Source organism: Terrapene carolina, unplaced genomic scaffold (assembly GCF_002925995.2).
Source record: "Terrapene carolina triunguis isolate 2854851 unplaced genomic scaffold, T_m_triunguis-2.0 Scaffold231, whole genome shotgun sequence".
Lineage (NCBI taxonomy): Eukaryota > Metazoa > Chordata > Testudines > Emydidae > Terrapene > Terrapene triunguis.
The window spans coordinates 4,066,632-4,086,769 of NW_020664582.1; the positions used below are offsets into that span (position 1 = coordinate 4,066,632).

Consider the following 20,138-nt stretch of genomic DNA (forward strand, 5'->3'; position numbering starts at 1 on the left):
CTCGGGGGAGCCGGGCAGGGTGCGGGGCGCTGGGGACGCGGGTCCCCGCGTGGGGCGCTCTGAGGCGCCGGGAGCCCAGGTGCGCGCGGGGCTCCTGTCAGGCGGAGTCGCTGCGGCGGGCGGAGGCGGAGCCTGGGCTGCGGGGCCGCCCGCTCACGCCCGGCTGTCAGAGGCTGGCGGCGGCCGGTCCCGCAGGCAGGAGGCTGCTGCTGAGCCGGCTGCGGGATGCGGCGCTGAGCCTGCACCGCTGGCGTCTCTGCCCGGCCGCGCTGCGGAGCGAGCGGGCTCCTCCCTGCCCGGCTGCCTCCCGCAGCCCATGATGTGCCTGGAGAGCGGCGGCTCCGCGGCCGGCAGCCCGGGCTGCGGCGGGCGGCTCCGAGCGGGGGACGAGGAGGAGGAGGAGGAGGGCGAGCGGGGCTGCTGCGGCCGGAGCGCCGAGGGCGAGGTGCAGACCCTGTCGGGCAGCATGAGCCCCCCGCCCGCGGGCAAGAGCCCCGAGCGCCTGGCCCCCCGCCACAAGCCGCCCAGCCTGGGCAGGGCCCGGGTAGCGGCCGCCGGCATCCTCAGCGTGGGCAACGTGCTCAACTACCTGGACAGGTACACGGTGGCAGGTAAGGGGCAGGGCCCCGGCCCCCCAGCTCGCCGCCCGGCTGCCTTAGTCCCTCGTGCATCCCTCTGCTGCTCCAGCCCGTCCTTCCCCCCTCATTCCTATTTCTCTCTCCCTCCGTGTTCCCATCCTAGCCCTCCGCCCCTTCCATTCACCCCGCTGCTTTTCCGTGTCTCTGTTCGTTTGTCCACCCCTCTCCTCCCTCTCTCCAGCTGTTCTGCCTTCCATCCGCTCAGCATCCACCGCATGCTGTTAGCACAGCTCCTGGAAATGCAGCTCTGGGGCTAGATGGCAACGTACAAAAGGATAAACTCCCCGGAGATCTGGTTTGTGACCGTCCCTCCCAGCAGGGAGAGGAATGGGTTCTGAGAGCACCTGGAAGCAAGGGGCCTTTTGTATTGCAAATGGGTGATGCTTGGGGACACAGGAGGCATGCTTTTCAAAGGGAGGGAATCGATTCTAGTAGGACGCAAACCAGGAATCTCTCCGCCTTGTCTAGTGGATAGGAACAGAAAATGCTTATAATACAATTGTCTTCTATACAAAACTCTCTATCCATTACTAGGCAGGACATGTATAAGCAGTGACACAAAGAGGTTCATCTCTCCCAGTACAGATCAGAAGACAAATAGTCTGATAAACAATTAAATCCCAGTTTCATGATGGCTCAGTTATAGTAATTTAGCACTAGGTGAAAGCTGGTCCATATGTTGTAATTAGCTCCCGTTGTGCTGATTCTCTCTTATTATCGTCTATGCTATCTTAATTGCACATATCTGTAAAAACTAAAAATTACTCTTTCCTTTGGTTTAGTGATAGCATAAATGTTCAATCATTAAAGAAAGCTGTTGTCCTCCTGACAATGCACACAAAGTGTGTAAAACCATGGATTGATGTGGGGGAAACGCTGACAAATTCATGAATAACACAAAATGCCCTGGGTGACAGGTGCAGCTGCTGTCGGACAGATAAAATGCACTTTGAAATGTGGGACTTGGAATTGCATTTACTTGCCCGTTTCTTTGGAAAAACCACACAGAAGCAAATCACCTCTGCTTTGTTTTTGATGGGTCATTGAAAACCTGTAATTTCATGGTGGGAGCAGGAGGGGAAGGCCGTCCTTCTCTTCTTAACCAAAGAGGATTCTTTATGTGCAGAGAATAATTGTGTGCAGAATTCCCTAATAGGTGACACAACAGAACAAGAGAATGGTTTAGGATTTTGCTTGCTTGTAACGGAATGACATGCAGGAGCAGTGATACACCCGCAGTGCATTGTGTAAAGCATGTATTTCCCTGGGATGATAAACATTTCAAAATTGTGCGCTCCCTCACAGATACATTTTACATGCTGTATCGCGTGGAAGGTAGTCTGCAGTTTGTGCCCAAGCAATCAGTACTACTGTGAAGTCTGGTTTAGGAACAAATATGTCTTAAGATGTTTACTGTATAGCCCTTAGAGGGACTCTTCATTTATTCTTGTCAGGCAGTAACAGCAGGTTGGAAAATGCTTATTGAACTCTGTGTAATTAGGTATGTAGTAGGCGTGTTGGTATTAAACTGACACACATACTATAATATTTATTTTAATGTCTTCCATATTGATAATCCTATTTTCAGAGCTATAAATAGGGTTTGTGCATGTATAAACATCTATAGATACATGCATTCCTAATGTTTAGAAACCAACAGGAATATACAGTAATAAAAAAAATCTTTGTGTTTGTTTAGATTTTCTTAAAACAGTGTAAGTTTGGAGGGGACTGGGAAAATATGTTGTAGTTTGGACCCAAGATTAAATCAAATTTTACTATGTGTGTTTAGGTAGGGAAGTTATTTGTTACGCTACCTCGTTTTTTTTAAGAGAGATTCCCTTCTATGTGACAATTAAGATCCCAATCCTGCAAGACATTGATCATCCTCAGTATCTTGCAGGATCAGGCCAAAAGATACCAGGTTACTCTTCTGTCACTGTGATTTCCTGTAATTTTTGTGCACAGAAAATGGAAATCCCTCTGATACAGAAGATGCAGGCTGAAAAGCAATAGGCATTTTTTTGAGGGTTTTGCTTATTTTGCAGGAAACTAGTTTTCCCTAGGTAGAACTGAAAGGGAAAAAAAAAGGGGGGGGGGGGGCTTGTTATTATATTCACCCATTTGTTACAGTAGCTCCAGTAAAGAGACATAGATTCTGATTTTTCTGGCAGCAGGAAAAAAGGGAAGGGATCCTCTGACAGAGAGAAATTGAGTATCTTCATTTGTGGGAAGGCCAGGAAATGTCTGTCCAAACAGAGAGTGTAAATGCAAACTGACCACTGTATAATAGCACCCTAAGGTTTTCATCATTTCCAGCAGTGACCCCTAGTTTTGAAGGGGCTGAGTGATAACTCAGATGTAAAATTTAGCTGTTGTTTTGTACTTGACATAAACATTTTAGCTTAAGAGACAGATTTTGCTTACATGAGTTTTGGAGTTTTTTTTTTTTTTTTTTTAAGATACAAAAATGCAAAAAGTTTCCCTGCTTTTCAGGTGTATTCTAACTTGATATTTGTTTTTCAAAATGACATTTTGCAAGTTGCTAATTCAGAACATGAAATATTTTAATTCAATCCAATAAAACAGCTGAGGTAGTAAAAATGGTGTCGCTACTGACTTCAAAAACTACTTTCCATTAAGTTATTTTATAAGAGAACCTACATGTTAGTATTTTAGACCTCTGGTACACACTACATAATAGCGTGACAAATATTTGTGTATGAATCCAGTTAATAGGTCAAAAATCCAGTTTGTGTCTCCAGCCAGGTAATAATTAGTGCTTGTAGTTCTTTAAATCTTCAAAGCACTTTTATATACATTAATTATTGCAATACGATGAAGAGAGAATCAAGTATTCCCATTATAGAAGGGGAAACTGAGTCAGAAGCTGCGATTTACTTTAGGCCATAGAGTTGATGTCAGACTGGAATTAGTTTCTGGCTCAGATTATTCCTCTTTTTACCTAGAAAGAATAATGTAAAATCTTTGGCTTTGAAGGAAGATCCCATATTTGCACTTAGCCTATAATAGGTGTAATAATCTATCTGGTCACTAATACACATCTTTTAAAGTTTTGAAAATATGTATTTCTACAATAAACAGTTGGGTAAATATGTAGAGTATATTTAAAATGTGAATCCCAAAATATTCTTCATATACTTCTAATTGACCACACAGAAATTAAAGAACATGAATTCCATCAATGCAAGGACATTTTAAGCGAGAGAGAAAACTCTCCATCCCTAGCACTTCTTGTGCCTCGTTGCTGCGATGGACTCAAACAAAAATTTGTTGTTTTTTATTTCCTTGTGTTTATACTGTTCTGCCTAGGCACAATCAGACTGAGTATAGTGAGTTGAGTTCTTCGGTATTCTTGCAATTTTTGAGGGGGGATGTTGAGTCACACACTCAGTTTCTTCTTGATTAGTTTTGGTTTCATCGTACCAGTGATGTTGAAATGAGTCAAGGTAGCGTGTGTTTCCATGTACCTTGCAAACTCTAGCAGGTCTTTCATGTGGCCAGAGGTAGCAATACCTAGCTCTTAAATAGTGCTTTATGTGAGTAGGTCTCAAAGCACTTTACAAAGGAGGTCAGTATCATTATTCCCATTTTACAGATGGGAAACTGAGGTATAGAGGTAAAGTGATTTGCCAAGGGTCACCCAGCAGGTCAGTAGGAGAGCCAGGAATAGAACCCAGGTATCCTGGTCCCAGTTCAGTGCTCTATCCAGTAAACCGCAGATTAGGACACAATGTTGCAAACCCTGGGCACTTAAAACTCCCTTTGAAGTCCATGGGAATTAGTGGAACACTAGTGAGGTGGATCTGGACCACTGCTGTGGAGGTTTTTTTTTTTTTTTTTTTTTTTTTTTTTTTTCTTTCCCCCCTTGCTGTTTAAGAAAGTTTATCCCAAAAGTTTAAAGGAAACTACTGTACAGGTGATGATGGATCTTCTATAACATTCTACACATACACACTAAACCAGGGGTTCTAAACTTGGGGGTAACAAATGTGTCTGAAGATCGCAGCCACCTACCCTTTCCATAGTGATAAATAGAAGCGGAGGGTCTCAGCTAGATGGGAGGAGGTTTCCTGGGGTGGTTCCTGATATGGAAAAACTTGATTACCACTGTACTGAACAGTACTGACTTTAAGGGAAATCACTTTCTGAAATTCTGTGTTAAAATATCATGAAGCATACTGAAAACCTGGGTTACAGCTGATCTGATGACTTTGCATGAAGTAGAATTTTATTCTTTTAAAAGGTCTGTTGGTGTTGCAGCTATAAGGAAGGGAAATCATGAGGAAATGAGAGAGAGAGAGACTGGTAATCTGAAGCCATTAAAGATCACCTGTGAGTCTGACATCATTGCAGAGCTGCATTCCAAAGGTCTTGGTGATACCTGACCTTATCCTCTTCTTTAGTGAAGTTTCAGGGAAGTCCTGTTACCTTCAGAGTCTTGGAATGCAGCTCTGCCATTATGTCACAAATGAGCTTTTGTTGTTCCCATTGATGACTATGGCAGTAGTCTCCCTTCATCATGATTTGTCATCTCTTTCCTCCTCCTCCTAATTAAACAGTAGTACTTTGCATTTCTGTAACACCTTTCATTTAAGGATAATGTTTTAACATGTTAATTGAGTCTCCCAACACCCCTGTGAATTAGGTCATTGTCATTGTCTCCATTACAGATGGGGAAAATGAGTTAAGGAGAGATTAAGTGGTTTGCCCAAGGTGACGCACCTAGTTTGAGGTAGAGGCTGGACTAGAATCCTAGTTCTGACTCTTGCGGTCAATATCCTTTGAAGATTGCATACCTCCGTGACACAGAGTGAGCCTGAGGTTTAAGTTTGATAGTTCATTTTTATATCATTTTTATATCACTTTCTATTGTAAAGTCTGACCACATTTTTGTGTTAATTATTTATATAATCCTGAAGAGTCGAGGCCTTTCACTACAACATATAGCTGCCAACTCCACTCTTGACACTAGTTAAATACATATGTATACATTGCCACTGAAATTTAAAAGTCAAGTTTACTTCTGGGGAGCACAAGCTGTGCTAACAAGATTGGAAAGGTTCAACATTAATTCTCAAATGCAAGGACATTTAAGAATTAAAAAGGCCAATCTATCTTTGTCACCTATTCACGTTTTCTGTAGTATCTTACTTTGTACATAGTGCATTTCATTCTGAAGGATCTCAAAGAGCTTTATGCAGTTAACAAACTAATAGATGTAATATTAAAAATAAATCCATTTAATCCCTGATTGGAATATCCCTGCAATCAGACTGTGCTCAGTGCTTATAGTATGAGTGAAGAAAGCATAGAGTGGCAACTTTAGATCTTTATTTTTCACCTTTTGTTGAGCTAAACTCCACATGGTTTGGCTGTGGAAGGAACTGTGTGCTGGAAAGAATAAGGTGCAAATAGTCACACAGCTCTTTGTTCAGATAGCAGCGTGCATAACTTGTTACCCAACCATACCACAGTGGTCATGAGATACACCTGGCAAGCATGGCAGGAATGTGCAACAGGACCACAAGGGGAGTGGTTTGATTGGGTAATGGGTGCGACTGAATCAAAATTCAGGAAGCACTATACAATTAAGTGCATGCCAGCAGCAGTGAGACTATATTGCTACTGCAGAAAAGAGCAATAAGAAGCATTCTGCAGCACAAAGACTAGAGATGTGAAGTGGCATCCTGTCCTGCAATGGAAGGGTATTTCTTACACAGGGTGGGCTTTATAAGAACATAAGAATGGCCAAACTGGGTCAGACCAAAGGTCCATCTAGCCTAGTATCCTGTCGTCTGACAGTGGCCAATGCTAGGTGCCCCAGAGAGAATGAATAGAACAGGTAATCATCAAGTGATCCCTCCCTTGTCACCCATTCCCAGCTTCTGGCATATCCAGCTACATTCTGTTGCACCAGCTTTTGTGTGAATTGGCAGGATTTGGCCTAGAGCGTTTTACACTCAATGTGAAGTCACATTAGGTTTTGTGGAAGCATTTTTCTTCTCTATGAATTGTGTTTTCCAGATACTAACTGTAGCTTTGTTATTATAGTCAGTCTTTTTAACTCTCATACATTTTTACAATATGCTCATTGGTCAGTTAGCTTCTTTCCCCCACAACGAATTAAAGTATGTGCTTTATTGTAGTTAATGACTAAAGCCTTTTGTAACAAGGCTGATAGATTCTGGTAAATACTTGATAATCTTGTTCCTATGAATACTTTGATATTATAATCAGGCACACAGAATCTGTGCTTATATTCATCAGTACTGGAAGCCACGTGGGAAAGACTTTGGGGATCAAGAGTGTAGGAACTTTATAACCATACCTTAGGGGAGTGCTGAGTTGAACTGGGTTAAACTCCATCAGACAACTTGTGTTTTCTTTATTAGACATTTATTTCTTATTCCTGCATATAGGCTGCACATCGTAGGTAACTATATTGCTTACCAGGTAGCTTAGCAGTCTGCTGAGTTCAGTAGACATTGTTAAAGTCTGGTGTCTCTCCCCTCTTATGAAAGGTCATAGTTCTTGCTTCAGATCTTTAGAGATGGTTTTGCCATACTGCTGAGCAACTTGTGATTTAAAGATGTTTGTTATCCAGCATTGGTCTAATGCTTTTACGCAGCATGCTGGGAGTCTAGTGAGCCTAAAGCAGTATCTTATGACTGTTACAAAGGTACAAATGAGAATGTAGTACTAGTTTTAAAAAAAATCCTTCAGACTCATTTGGGAATGTTGCATTATGGGTCTGTACTACCTTAACTTTCCAAAGACCGGGTCTGTTCATGATCTATGACTATAAATGATATATCCATGCTATATAAATATCCTGTTTTAAAATATCTTGGCAAATTGTTGTTTCTAATGTGATGTATACGTACATGTAATGATGATCATTGGAAGATATTTTTAAAAACCTCTTAGTCTGAATTGTAATGTTTCATTTGAAAATATCATTATCAGCGATGGAAATATTTGAATATCTACACTAGGACCATTCATGATCTATCTACATCTAATGCAACTGGCTATTTCAGTGAAGTTGCTCTGAGAGGAAGGGGGACACTCATTTCTATGCTTCCGGTTCTTACAGCAGCACAAATTGTTAGGAAAGTGAAAATCTGATGGCGATTGGATGACTAATGGGATATAGAATCTTTTACTTCTTTGGTCACTAGCCCTGGTCTGGGGTGATTTGAAAGTTTCCATTTGATCGCTGCATGATGGCGTGTGAGCTGGTGCTCTCATTCCACCTCTCAGTGTTCAGCTATTCATGTCACGAAAGCCATCCCACATTTGGCACTGCTGGGAACTCTCATTAATAGTCCTCAGCTGAGAGTCCAAGGATAGAATGAGCCATAAAGTCTAAACTTACCCTCATCCTCTATAGAGGTGGTCCCTCCAAGGCAGCAGTGAGCATGGTGGCAGGGTGATGCTGAGAAGCTCGTGAAAGGAAGGATGGTCCAGTGATTCGAACTCTAGTTTGGGCTGTGGGAGACTCAGGCTCAGTTCCTGCTCTGCTACAGACATCCTGGGTGACCCTGGGCAAGTCACTTACTCTCTGTGCCTCTGTTCCCCTCTGTAAAATGGGGTACTAGTACAGCACTGCCTCACAGGGTGTAGAGGATAATTACATTAAAGATTGGGAAGCACTCAGATACTATAGTCTTGAGGACCATGGTAGTATCTAAGATAGATACATTGTGTGGCTGCTGCTGCATATGTTGTATCTGGTGTGGGGGTTTTGGATTAGCTTCAATCCTCCTCCTTCAGGGCTCTTAATCTGGCAGTTTCTACCATCACTAAATTCACAAAGCAATTTTAAATATAAAAGAAGAAAAAAACAGGAAGAGAAGATGACAAATTGGAGTCCAAATCCAGCTGTAAACTGGAAGAGAGCTAAATTGTGCCTTCTAAAGACCATGTGCACCGGCCTCTGATTGTTGGCGAACAATATTCTTTCCCACAGTCTTTGTATTTCTATTGGAGGAGGCTAGTGACTGTAGTGGCTGAACAGAACAGCAGAGGGAAAAGATGAGGGCACGCTACAGGGGGGATAGCTGCAGTAGCAGCTCAGAGCACTTGGCCGACAGAACGAGAGAACCACATGCTGGAACGATAATCCTTTTAGCCTTGGCATGTGATGATGATTTTTTTTTAAGGCTGCATTAAACCAAAACTGCTATAATCCATTTTGCTCTTTGTTCGGGCTTCTGCTAATAATCATGTGATTAAAAGAACACAGTTAACTACTTACTTTTCTTAGCCAGGCTGTTGTTCTTGTTATCCCTATTATAAGTAAATGGTTACCAATAACTATTTATTATGTGAGCACCATTTAATGTACTTGGTGATTGTGCAAAAAGTAAGAATTGGTGAAACCACGGAGACCCTACTCAGATAAAACTCTCACTGAAGTCCACAGGAGTTTTGCCTGGGTGAAGTCTGCAGAGTTCAGTCCAATACTGTTTAAAGTTAACTCTCCTCTCGTATCCAGCTGGGCATTCCAGGCTCTCCCTGTCTGCCATTGCTGTAAGTGGGTGAGCTACACCCATAGGGAAAGCGGGCTGATGAGACAGAGTACTTGCGTGTGGATCTGAAAGGAAGATTTTGCTCATCATAATTCAGAATGGGTTTTTAATCCTTCTTTAATTTTGACCAGTCTATTTCACCATTTGTTCCAGCGCTGCAGAATGAGCTGGGCTATCTCTGTATTTGTTCGTGTAACCCCTTGCTTTGGGTTCACCATGGGGAAGGTAGTGCTCTAATATGGACACTTGCACAGGGAACTAGCAGCTGGCCAGGCACTCATTGTTCATATTTCTTGAGTAAAGCATCTAATTTCAAAACATCAGTGCTATAACAGGACATCCAGGTCCCAAACATGAAATCTCCCTACAGGTACATAACCCCCCTTTTTACGTCCCTAAGCCCTGATCTGAGCTGTGTTTGGGTGTTCTGTTTAGGATACTTAGGTTTGAAAAGTTCCATTTTAGGCCTGCCAGCCTTGATCAGGTGAGTTGGATAACTTGGTCTTACATGGGTTGACCGAGTCCTGTAGTTCTTTAGTCTCCATCAGTTGAACAGGTATTTGTAAGAAATGTCGGGCAACGGATGCTGTTAGCTAGCTCTGTTTTAAGCTCTCTGGGGCCGGGACTGTATGTAGTATCCTGTTCAGTTCCTAGCACGTTGCCAGTGCTAAACAAATAATAATTAGCATGGCATTGCAATGCTGTTAACAGCGCTAGCTGTGGAAATATTTCTTTCTATAGTACAAGTTTAAAGGAAAAATGTTTGCTTTGTCTTTTCTAATACAACACAAAACCCCTAAAGTTCTTTGATGTATCTCTCCCCCCCCCCCTTTACTTTTAGGCTATTAAAATTCTAATACTGCCACAGCTACATTAATTTTAATGCATTTATAAATATTCTTGATTTTTTTCCTAGCAGCCAAAACTGCTGACTAACATTCAGGATAATCTTATATATGTATGCAGGAACAGACATCCACAGAGTCAGCTCTCAGACGCTACTAGTGGCCCTCAGCTGTAATGTTCAGATTAGAACTGTGTTCCACTGAGAGCTGAACAACAAGTTTCCTGATTATTCCATCCTTGGTCTCTCTGTCAGATTTCCGTGGTTGCGGGATGGGAAAGCGAAAAGAATGTGTTATTGCAACCAGGGCCGGCTCCAACATTTGTGCCGCCCCAAGCAAAAAAAAAAAAAAAAAAAGCCGCGACTGGCGGAGGCAGTTCAGCGGCAGGTCCTTCGCTCCTAGAGGGAGTGAGGGACCTGCTGCCCCTGAATTGCCGCAGGTGCCGCCCCTCTCCCTTGGCCGCCCCAAGCACCTGCTTGTTAAGCTGGCGCTTGGAGCCGGCCCTGATTGCAACATCATAAGATTGAAGACAAGGAGAGAAATTGTTGCATCTAAATATCGGCCATGAGTCCTGTTTCAGCAAAACACTTGAGCTTGCACTTAATTTTAAGCATGTGAATAGTCCCTTTGACTTCAATGGGACTACCAGGTACATAAAGTTAAGGGTGTTGCTGAATTGGGGTCATAGTAATAGTGTAAGAGTCAACAAAAATGTTGTCATACTAAAATCTCATGTTTAGTTTTTCTATTTTGACTGAATTCTTGCTCCGCAAGGTTTTAAAACAAAATAGCCATTTTCACATTGCAAATCTTAACTTCTGAAATGTCTTACATTTTCAATGTGAAATGATTTTTGTCCAAAATAAATTGGCTCCGATTTTCTTCTAACTGGTGTAAATTAAAAATAACACTGAAGGCAACTCCAATATAAAAATCAGTCTAAATGGGAGGAGAATTGGGCCCACTATGTTTAGGCTTTGTGTCTATGTTATCATAATACCCTGATTTCCCTGACGCACAAAACACACCCCTTAATTGGATGCTGCTTTTCAGAGGGTATAAACACTGGTTATATTCTAGTAATGAGAAATGTTTGACAATATCCTTATTTTAAACTCAGAGGTAGAACATATTCAAATCACTTCTTTACCTTGCCTCTCCTTTCACATGGTAAAGGAAATCTTAAATTGCTCATTGCAAGCTGTTTATTTTGGATACTCTTGCTAGCATGCAGCACATATTGGGCTTTTGCTAATCAACTTTCTGCCATGCTGCTTATGATGCTTAAAGTCAGAAAAATAAGTGTTATCGCAAGATACACAATTATTGTGATCCTCTTGTATAAGAGAAGCCAAACTGTAATATTTGCATCTGTACCTGTATACAAGGTCCATAAATAGTTACGGTCCCACCAGGCAGGAATTTCCAAATCATCAATCAGACCTGTCAGAGTGATGGATAACAATAATTCCCGTACTGAAGCCAAACTCAGACTGAAGGGTATATGGCATAGTAGTAAGGACTGCATGATCTGGGACTAGTAAAATAAAACATTACGTTATTATCCCCCCCACTTGTGTGGAGTAGTTGGCATTTTGGGTGTGGGTACCTGTAATTCATCTACCGTCTCTGTTAATTTAATTTAAATTTTTGTATTTATTCAGGCACCGGATATTCATGAGACATTTGTAACAGTTCCCTAGCACTTAGAATACTGTAGACTGCCAGCTATGTGGAGTGCTTTGAACTGTACAGCAGAAATGAAAAAGCAATAAAATAAATGAGATTACGTCTCTCGCCTATTTCATTATAGCTGTGCCTTAGTAGCACCACTGTAGTTCACGGTCATGCACCATTTCCATCATAAAACCTGTATTTTTGGAGGCTTTTAATTCACACATTTTATTCCTCAGCAGGCTAGAACTTGGCATAGGTGAACATCTTCTTGCACAGTGGTTCTCAGACTTTTGTACTGGTGGCCCCTTTCATATAGCAAGCCTCTGAATGCGACCCTCCCCCTTATAAATTAAAAACACTTTTTTATATATTTAACACCATTATAATTGCTGGAGGCAAAGCGGGGTTTGGGGTGGAGGCTAACAGCTTGCAACCCTCCATGTAATAACTTCGTGACCCCCTGAGGGGTCCTGACCCCCAGTTAGAGATTCCTTGCTCTCGCTGTTGGCTCATGGTCTTAGGGACAGTGATCAGTTCTGGGATCTGGAGTACTGTTCTTCAACAAGCTTTGGATCAGGCTCTTGAAGTCAAGAGGAATCTTTTTGTTTAATTCAGTGACTTTATAAATCAAGCTCTGAGCTCATGGGAACTGGGCATACTAGCGAGGTGGGGAGTCTTCCTTGGCCAAAGAATAAATCGTAATGTCTCTGTCGATATCACATGTGGAGTGAAAGAGTTTTGCATCCAATGCAGGCAAACAACCATACTTCTGGGTGCTTATTCCCAATGAAAGCCTACCTATGATACAGTGACCTTGCAAGGGCTGCTTAGTCTCTCAGACCCTGACTGAGTAAAGTACTTAAGCACATGCTTAGGTGCTTTGCTAAACAAGGAGGGGTTTACTCACATGCTTAAAGTTAAACTGTAAATGCTTTGCTGAATCAGGCCTTCATTTGGCAACTGTTTATATCTTAATGTTTTTTCTAATCATGATTAAGCTAATTAAATAATTGGCTCTTAAACTGTAGCTGTGAGATATTGTGCTGGTAGCTAGAGATATGGATAACCGCCTGGGGAAAAGGAGAGGCAAGTAGCTTTTATTTTACACTGAATTTCTTTACTTTTTCAAATTTGTCTTTTCAATTTAAAAGTGACTCTCCATCATTAATACTTAGCACTTTCAGATAGTGCTTTGCTTTATATCATCAGAGCATGGTGCCAATGTCAACTAATCATTTCTGACATCCCCGTGAGCTGCTATCCCCATTTACTTGCCCGCAGCAAATGAGGAGTAGAGCCAAGATTAGAACCCAGGTACTCAGATAATATTCTGATGAGGACCGTATGAGTCCGTCGATAAAGGTTTCTTGGCCCTCAGGTGCATCCACTAAATCCTGATGTATCTGATTAATTAAACTTCCTTGTTACAGTTGGTAGAACATCATAAAATATTTGTTTTTTCCCATACACAATTATGAAATTATTCATTTAAAGCTTACAGCGTGGTGGACCGAATGTCCTGGAGATTGGGTCTTCTGCTTGGTCCTTGAACGTGCCCGGCATGTGCAATGGAGCTACAAGCTTCTTCATTCCTCCTCCCCTTTGTGTGTGCCACCCCTGAGCTGGAGAGACCATTTACACCAGTGTTAACTCTAGCTGCACCAGTGATAGCAGTGGTGGGTAAAACAGGTGAGTGTAGACAAACCCTAGCAATATGAAGGACTGGAGACCGAATTCTTCTATTTCTGGTCTCTCTGCAGAGCCTGCCAAAAGTACCAAGTAGCATCAGTTGTGATGTGGACATCAGTTCATTAGGGACTGGACTGAGATCATTTAACTGTTAATTTTATTAATCACCATTTTGGCCAGGAATTCTTATTTACAGGGACACTTGTCAAATGCTCTGTATATTAAGAAACACAACAAAACCAAAACTTTCCATTGTTTGTATGAGCTTCGCTATAACAGTTCTTTCTATACTGGCTTGTTTCATAGCAACACAGTTTTGCCATTGTTTGTGGGAGGACTGTCAAAATGTTTTCCCTGCATTAAGACCCTAGTGAATTTACTTCCTTGTTTGTCATCCTCATTGTGAATGATATTCCCTGTAATACATTTGCAGCTTCCTGTCCTGGAAATAGAATGTGTTGACTCTAGTTCCCTCTGTGAGCTGTCCAGCTTCGAGGCAGCAGACCTAGAAGTTGTGTTGTAATCATGCAGAAAGTGTTTCTATTTTTAAAAATACCTTTGTGAAAGTGTGGTGGTTTTAAAATATATTCTAATTATATCCATTTCTTATAATTATATACTTTAGATATTAATGTATATAATTTAGAATGTATAATTTAGACTTCGATAGGGGGAGTGTCTTGACAATTTTAAAGTAGTTTAAAAAATGTGCCTAACCTACTTAGCAACAACAACTTTCTTCCTTAGTGATATTCCTGGGTTTGATGCTGGATGGTATCCTCTTGGGTGGAACTTCTGTATATGTATATTTGGGCAGGTACTTGTGTATGTGTGTGTGCGCGTTTTGAGCCTGCAGGTCTTAAGGATTAGATAGCATATGGGTGTGTGGGGCAGGGGGAACACTGCGAAATCTCCTTGTTTTGTTTTCGTTTTTTAAAACAAAAGACCAGTTTCCCTTTAAAAGTGGGAGCGTGTCTGGGCAGCTGAAATTGCTGTGCAGCATGTGGTTTGCTGAGCAGAAGGCAAGTCATTTTTTGCCCAGCAAATTATCGTGCCATGTCAGCTGTGTGGTGCCCCTTGTAATTTCGCTGTGACTGTTGCTCAGAATCCCTGCTGCTGATAATGAAGCTGCATGTGTATGCTTCACGTTCAGCATGGGTGCTTATAGGGCACTTGCTTTTTAAATTTTTTTTAAAATCTGACAGCTGTGTAATGAATCAAAGTAAACAGTGGTCCAAGCCTCAGTGGAAAAGAGTTGAGTTCCCTGTTAGGAAGTTGGCCCCCTAGAAATTACATATAGATTTCATCATCTGCACCTGCTACTGATCTGGTCTCATATGCCAGCAGCCCCCACTGGTGAGTGTCCTCCCTGTTTCTCTTCTCTCTGCCTCATTTGAGAGACATTGTTTTTTCTTTCAAGTTTCCCACCGGTGTGATGCTTGTTTTGGTCCACAAACATTAACGATATTTTGTCCGATTCCTGGCTGAGGAATCTTGCCAGTGAATGTGCTGAGAGCTGCAGAGGGCAACATTACATGGTTTATATTAGATCTGTAGCTAAAGGAAGGCCCATCCCACTAGGAGTGGAAGAGTCGGATAATTGTGCAAGGGGACTAGGTGGCTCGAGGGACTGGCAGTAGGAGATGAAATACTATAGATTCTTAGTTCAGTCCAGTCCCAGGTTGGTAGCAGCCAGTGCTGCTGCATTCTATTCTATATTGGTTCTTATCCGATGCTCATTGCTGTAGTATCTGATGATCTTCTAGACAGAGACCACCAAACTCATTTCACCTAGGCCGTGAGTTCGTTACCGAAAGCTGGAACTGCTGCCACAGTTGGTACTTATTGGTGAACTACTTGGTCTTGGAGACATACCTTTCAAATGTCCCTCATTGCAAGGGATTTCTTTCATTTTAGTCCCAAAGTTCCTTATGTTCCTTGCAGATTTGGTGTCTTCTCACTTCTGTTGTTGAAAATTATTTATCTTAGCCCCAAAACATTGTGAAAATGAGGTTATAAGGGCAACAGGACAAATCCCACAGTACTTTAAGTTTCCTGCATGAATGATTGTTTTGTGCCCCATATTTTGGGTCTTTGTTTCGGTTGGCATTTTCTCATTTGAGCCTTGGCAGGCTGCTCAGAGGGGCCAAAGATTCAGTGGGCCAGGGAGGTTGACTTACTCTTCAATCTTGGAGGGCTGTCTCAGCTGGTCAGAGTTGATGCACGCTGATGGAGCAGTGTAGGGGAAGATTGTATTGCTACCGCTCTTGCTGTATTTCTTTGTGGATAAATTAAGAACTTTTGTTTTCTTAGACTGCCAAAATATCACCTTCACCATCACTAAATTAACTTACAGACCGCCTTGTTCAGACACTAGAAAAAGATCCAGCCAGGTGTCCAAATCAGCATCAGCAGAGGATTTGTGCGGCAGCTGGCGCTTGAGGGACCCGATGCGTATATAACCACTTTGAGTGATAGAACTGGCACATGAGAGCCCCCACCTCACCTCCGCACGAGGGCATTTTGCACATCTGCTGGGGAAGCCCAGTATTTCCCAACGTTACATTTAGCAAATGAGCCTCTGATCTCGATCGTCCAGGTTTCAGTTTCTGTGCTGCTCACGTGAACTGTTCCATTGATTACTGGCACTAACAAGCATAGTTGCTAGGAAGCTTTAGTGTGGACATAAGTAGTTTCGTTAGTGCAGTCCATCAGGCTTTCGTTGAGAGGAAGACAGGGGTTCTAGCTCTTGTCATGTCCCTTCCTGTCCTCCACTGGGGAAAAGCCTTAAGAAGGCATGAGAGTCTCTGCAAATTCCACAGCCGCCATCCCTCTCCTAGCTGGAGTGTTGACAAAGGCCATATAAGGTTACTTGATCACGCAGTTTTCTCCTTGCAGCATGACTCCGGACTTTGGCTGTCACTATTTTAAATTGCACACATGGGGATAATTTCACACAGCCCAAATAACGAGATCAAATTATGGAGAAGGTTGGTTCAGAATAGTTGTTCTCTGCCCAATTTCACGGAATCTTTAACAATGCAACAAGAAACAAACAAACAAAAACAAACAGAATCCCTTTAAAAAAAAAACATTTTAAAAATAGAGATCAGGTTAAAAGGAGACTGTGTCTAATTCTGTTATCATTGTGGTTCTAATTTGATTCTCCTGGTGACTTGAATTCCTCACAGATTGCTGGTTTGTCTGCAGATCTGTAATTCCCACACACTGTAATTTTGCCCTTGGAAATGTTGGCCATGGGTAGCTGCCTCTTTCTGAGTTGGAACTTTGCTCACATTCAACTCTCAGCACGCATTTTCACAGCTAGTTTCAAAGCCGAGATTCTCGCCTCTCTGAAGGGACCATAAAGCCCTCAGAGGCAGCGCACTAGATGGCCCTGTGGTCTGACCCCATCCCCACCCCTTGCTGAGGACTGTGTTCTGATGTATGTTTTTAGCAAAAAAAGAACGAAAAAGGAGGTTGGCTGGCTGGCCGGCCGGTTGGTTTTTCACAGGAAGAATGCGATGTCTCCTCATAGAATTTCAGACTCCATTGCAAGTGAACACAAGGGCTGGCAGGGTTAGATAGCCTGGGGCTAGGCTGAGTGGTTTTATAACACTGAGGCACACACTTCTATCAGTGTGAGCCTGCATTGGTGCCTGATTGGCTTGACTTTGTGTATTTTTAGTCCTCACTTTACCCTAACTGACCGTGGCCAGATTCTGTTGCACATGAGTTAGCCTGTTGGACTCCATGAGCCAGAGGCACCTTGTGATTGTGGTTCCTTTTTCTCTCTAAGGCCTTGTCTAGCTGAGGAAAGTAGGTCTGTTTTCTACTCTAGACATAGCTGAAGGCTTTGTTCACACTGTGACTGTGGACAGATGAGAGGGGGATGTGCCTGTAGTGGGGAATGAGCCTTAGCAAAATGTCCTGGAGTAAAAGAGAGAAGCTGAGGAGACAGGGCCTTGAGGTGTAGGGGTTCCTCTGAATAGAGGCCCTTTCAGAGAATGACCAGAGTAGTAAAACAGAAAACATGAGACAACTACTAAAGGGCGTTCTCCTTTCTCATTCCCAGAACAGGGGGATTGTGTGTACGTTGTAGGCAGCCTTCCTTGTGTCTATCAAATAGAAAATAGGCCAGCTCTGTGCATGTGTATATGGAGAATAGGACTGAAAAGATCTCTGTAATAGAGCTGCCCACGGCTTCTGTCTCAAGGTGCTTTCTTGACCATCCATTTAACAGGCTGCTGTCACAAAACCCACAGTCTAGTGTTTCTGTAGCATTTGTGGGGTCTGAAGGGGAGAGAAATGTTCTAGGAGCAAGATGGGAGGGTTCAGATTATAGGCCCTACCAGCCAGAGCTAGGGAGGTCCCTGTGGCATTGGTGGGGTGTGGCGGGAGGGGGGAATCGTAAGAGCTATGTTGCTGGGTGGTAGAGTGAGTACATGCTGTGCTGTGCACGTGGCAGGGACTTGGAGCTCTCGCTGACTGCAAAGAGGAAAACCGTATTGTGTCCTTAGACAGTGGTGCAGCGTTCCCGCAAAAGGGAATGCCAAAGAAGCAGGCTTTTCTACTCTAGGGGATTCCAAAGTGTGATATCCAAGAAGCTATTCCAGAGAAGAACTATGAGATTTCCCATACTGACAGTAAAACAAGCAGGGAAAACAAATGCTCTCCCACGTGGTCTTTATTTAGAATAGGCCCCCGTTCTCTGGACTTCTGGGGAGCTGGCAGCATTGATCCAGGTTGTGGGTACTTAGGGTTAGGTTGTGCACTGCTTTTTTACTCCCAGCAGCCAGTGCCGAGGCCATTCGCTTCTTTGGAACTTTTTTATTAAATCTCTCTCTGCAGATTAACCGTGTCTGTGTCATACCTGGGGAATAACTATATCTAGGTCGCACTTTGGGCTTCAGATAGTATCAGATCCCATACCTAGGTAATGTTTTTAACTGCTATGCCAGTAATCAACTAAATAAACTTATGTTCTTGCTTGGAGGACTCAGACGGAGATGGGCCAAAACCAGAAGGTGGATCTGAAACCTCTGAACTTTGAAACGTGAGATGAAGTGGAAACTTTATCCAAAGAACTCCTTGTTTTGGTTTTAAAATACCAAAATTCTGCTTGCAAAACTGAAACCTCACTTTGTTTATGGGTCAGGTTTGAGTCTGCGGAGTATCCGCTTGTTGTGATCCACCAAATTTTCACAGTGCCTCAGTTTATTCGTGTTCCCTTTTTTGGCCACATCTACACTGTATAAACAATCAAGGCATAGAGCCATCACAGCGAATCAATAGTTTAGAAGTGGTGGGCCAGATAAATATATTACAGGTGATGAGATATGTATGTGATGTTTATTATTTCTGCCAACTACAGAGCTTTTATCAGAAACAACCCATTTATTTGTTCAGAAACAGCCCTGAGCACTGATTAAAGCCTAGATAAAGCGCTTGGCAAATCTGAAGTTGCTTCTTGAAGCTGCTTACACACTGTTCTAAAAGGCTCAATCCTGCATCTGCTGCTAGCGAGCTCTGGGCTCTTCAGCAGTTGTGCGCTTTGCACATGATGGCTCAGATGGTAGCTGTGGGAAGGATCCATAGAGGTGATGGAGTTTGAACAAGCCACACAGTATTTGGATGTGTTCCACCCAAACCTCCGGAGACTTAGCTGAATTTCTTTGGTCTAGAAATTGTCTGGAAGTATTGTGAGGACACCCTTTCTTGTGAGAGATTTCCAGTGCATCAGCTGGATTTGCAAACACAAAAAGCCTTTTTTGTGCTAATGCAATATTTCCACTCCTAACCAGAATTTGGAAGTGCAGGGATGGGTGAAAATGAGAAGCACGTGGGACAAAATTAACGACATTATTTAGATCATCAAAAGTTTGGAATTTAGTGTGAGTTCCGGGTGGAGGTCTATCTTGATTCTCATCTTATATAGACTGATTTCCTTTTCCTGCTTACGACTGGGGCTGTCAGAACAAATTCACCTTTCTGCAACATTTGGAAACAGAATGGCTGTGCTGTGGTGAGCCCTGGATGTGACACACATTTTCATACTGAAAAAGAAAATGTGTGTAGCAGACGCTGATTGCCACAAGGAGGGTGACGATTACTATTTATTAATTGCATTAAGGTACTCCTGGGAATCCAGTCAAGGGTCAGGGCCCTGTTGTGCTAGGTGCTGTACTAACCAATAGTAAAAGAAGAATTTACTTTCAGATGCTTCAATTCTTGACCGGGGCACTGGTCATCCATGTTATTGTTTCTCAATCTAATATATCGATTGAGTTCTCGCTCCGTAAGATGTTTGAATAGTTTTGCCTTCTTGCCCTGGGCAGCACTGAGCAGTGGGCAACTTCATTTCAGGACAGGTATAAACTGACCACTGCTGCCCTATCCTTCTGCTCTAATAGAGCTCTTCATTGCTTAATATGCGGAGCGAGGAAGGCTATGGTTAAGCAGCGTGCAGTATGCGTACTCTAGCAGCAGTAGCCTCTGCTACACTGCATTGCTGAAAAGCATCGGATGCAGCAACTAGGCAAAAGGATTTTCTTTAATCAAACAAAGGGACAGTGGTTAAATGGACTCAACCATTTAGTTTGTTGATACTCTGCAGGTGTTTGTTTCCAGTTCACTCACCGGTGCATTAGCAGAGAGTTGCTATTATTGTTTAGGCTGGATTTTTGTTTTTGGATTACAAATTTTGGATCAATATTTTGGATCAATATATT

General features: G+C 42.7%; 1 protein-coding gene across 1 annotated transcript in view; it reads left to right on the forward strand.

The window, feature by feature from the left end:
* The first annotated feature begins 316 nt into the window (after positions 1–316).
* The window catches only part of SPNS2 (sphingolipid transporter 2), a 154,291-nt gene continuing 134,469 nt past the window's right edge, over positions 317–20,138 (forward strand). Inside the window, exon 1 of the mRNA XM_024207664.3 lies at positions 317–611. Coding sequence (XP_024063432.2) covers positions 317–611 — 295 coding nt within the window. The remainder of the gene's footprint in view (positions 612–20,138) is intronic.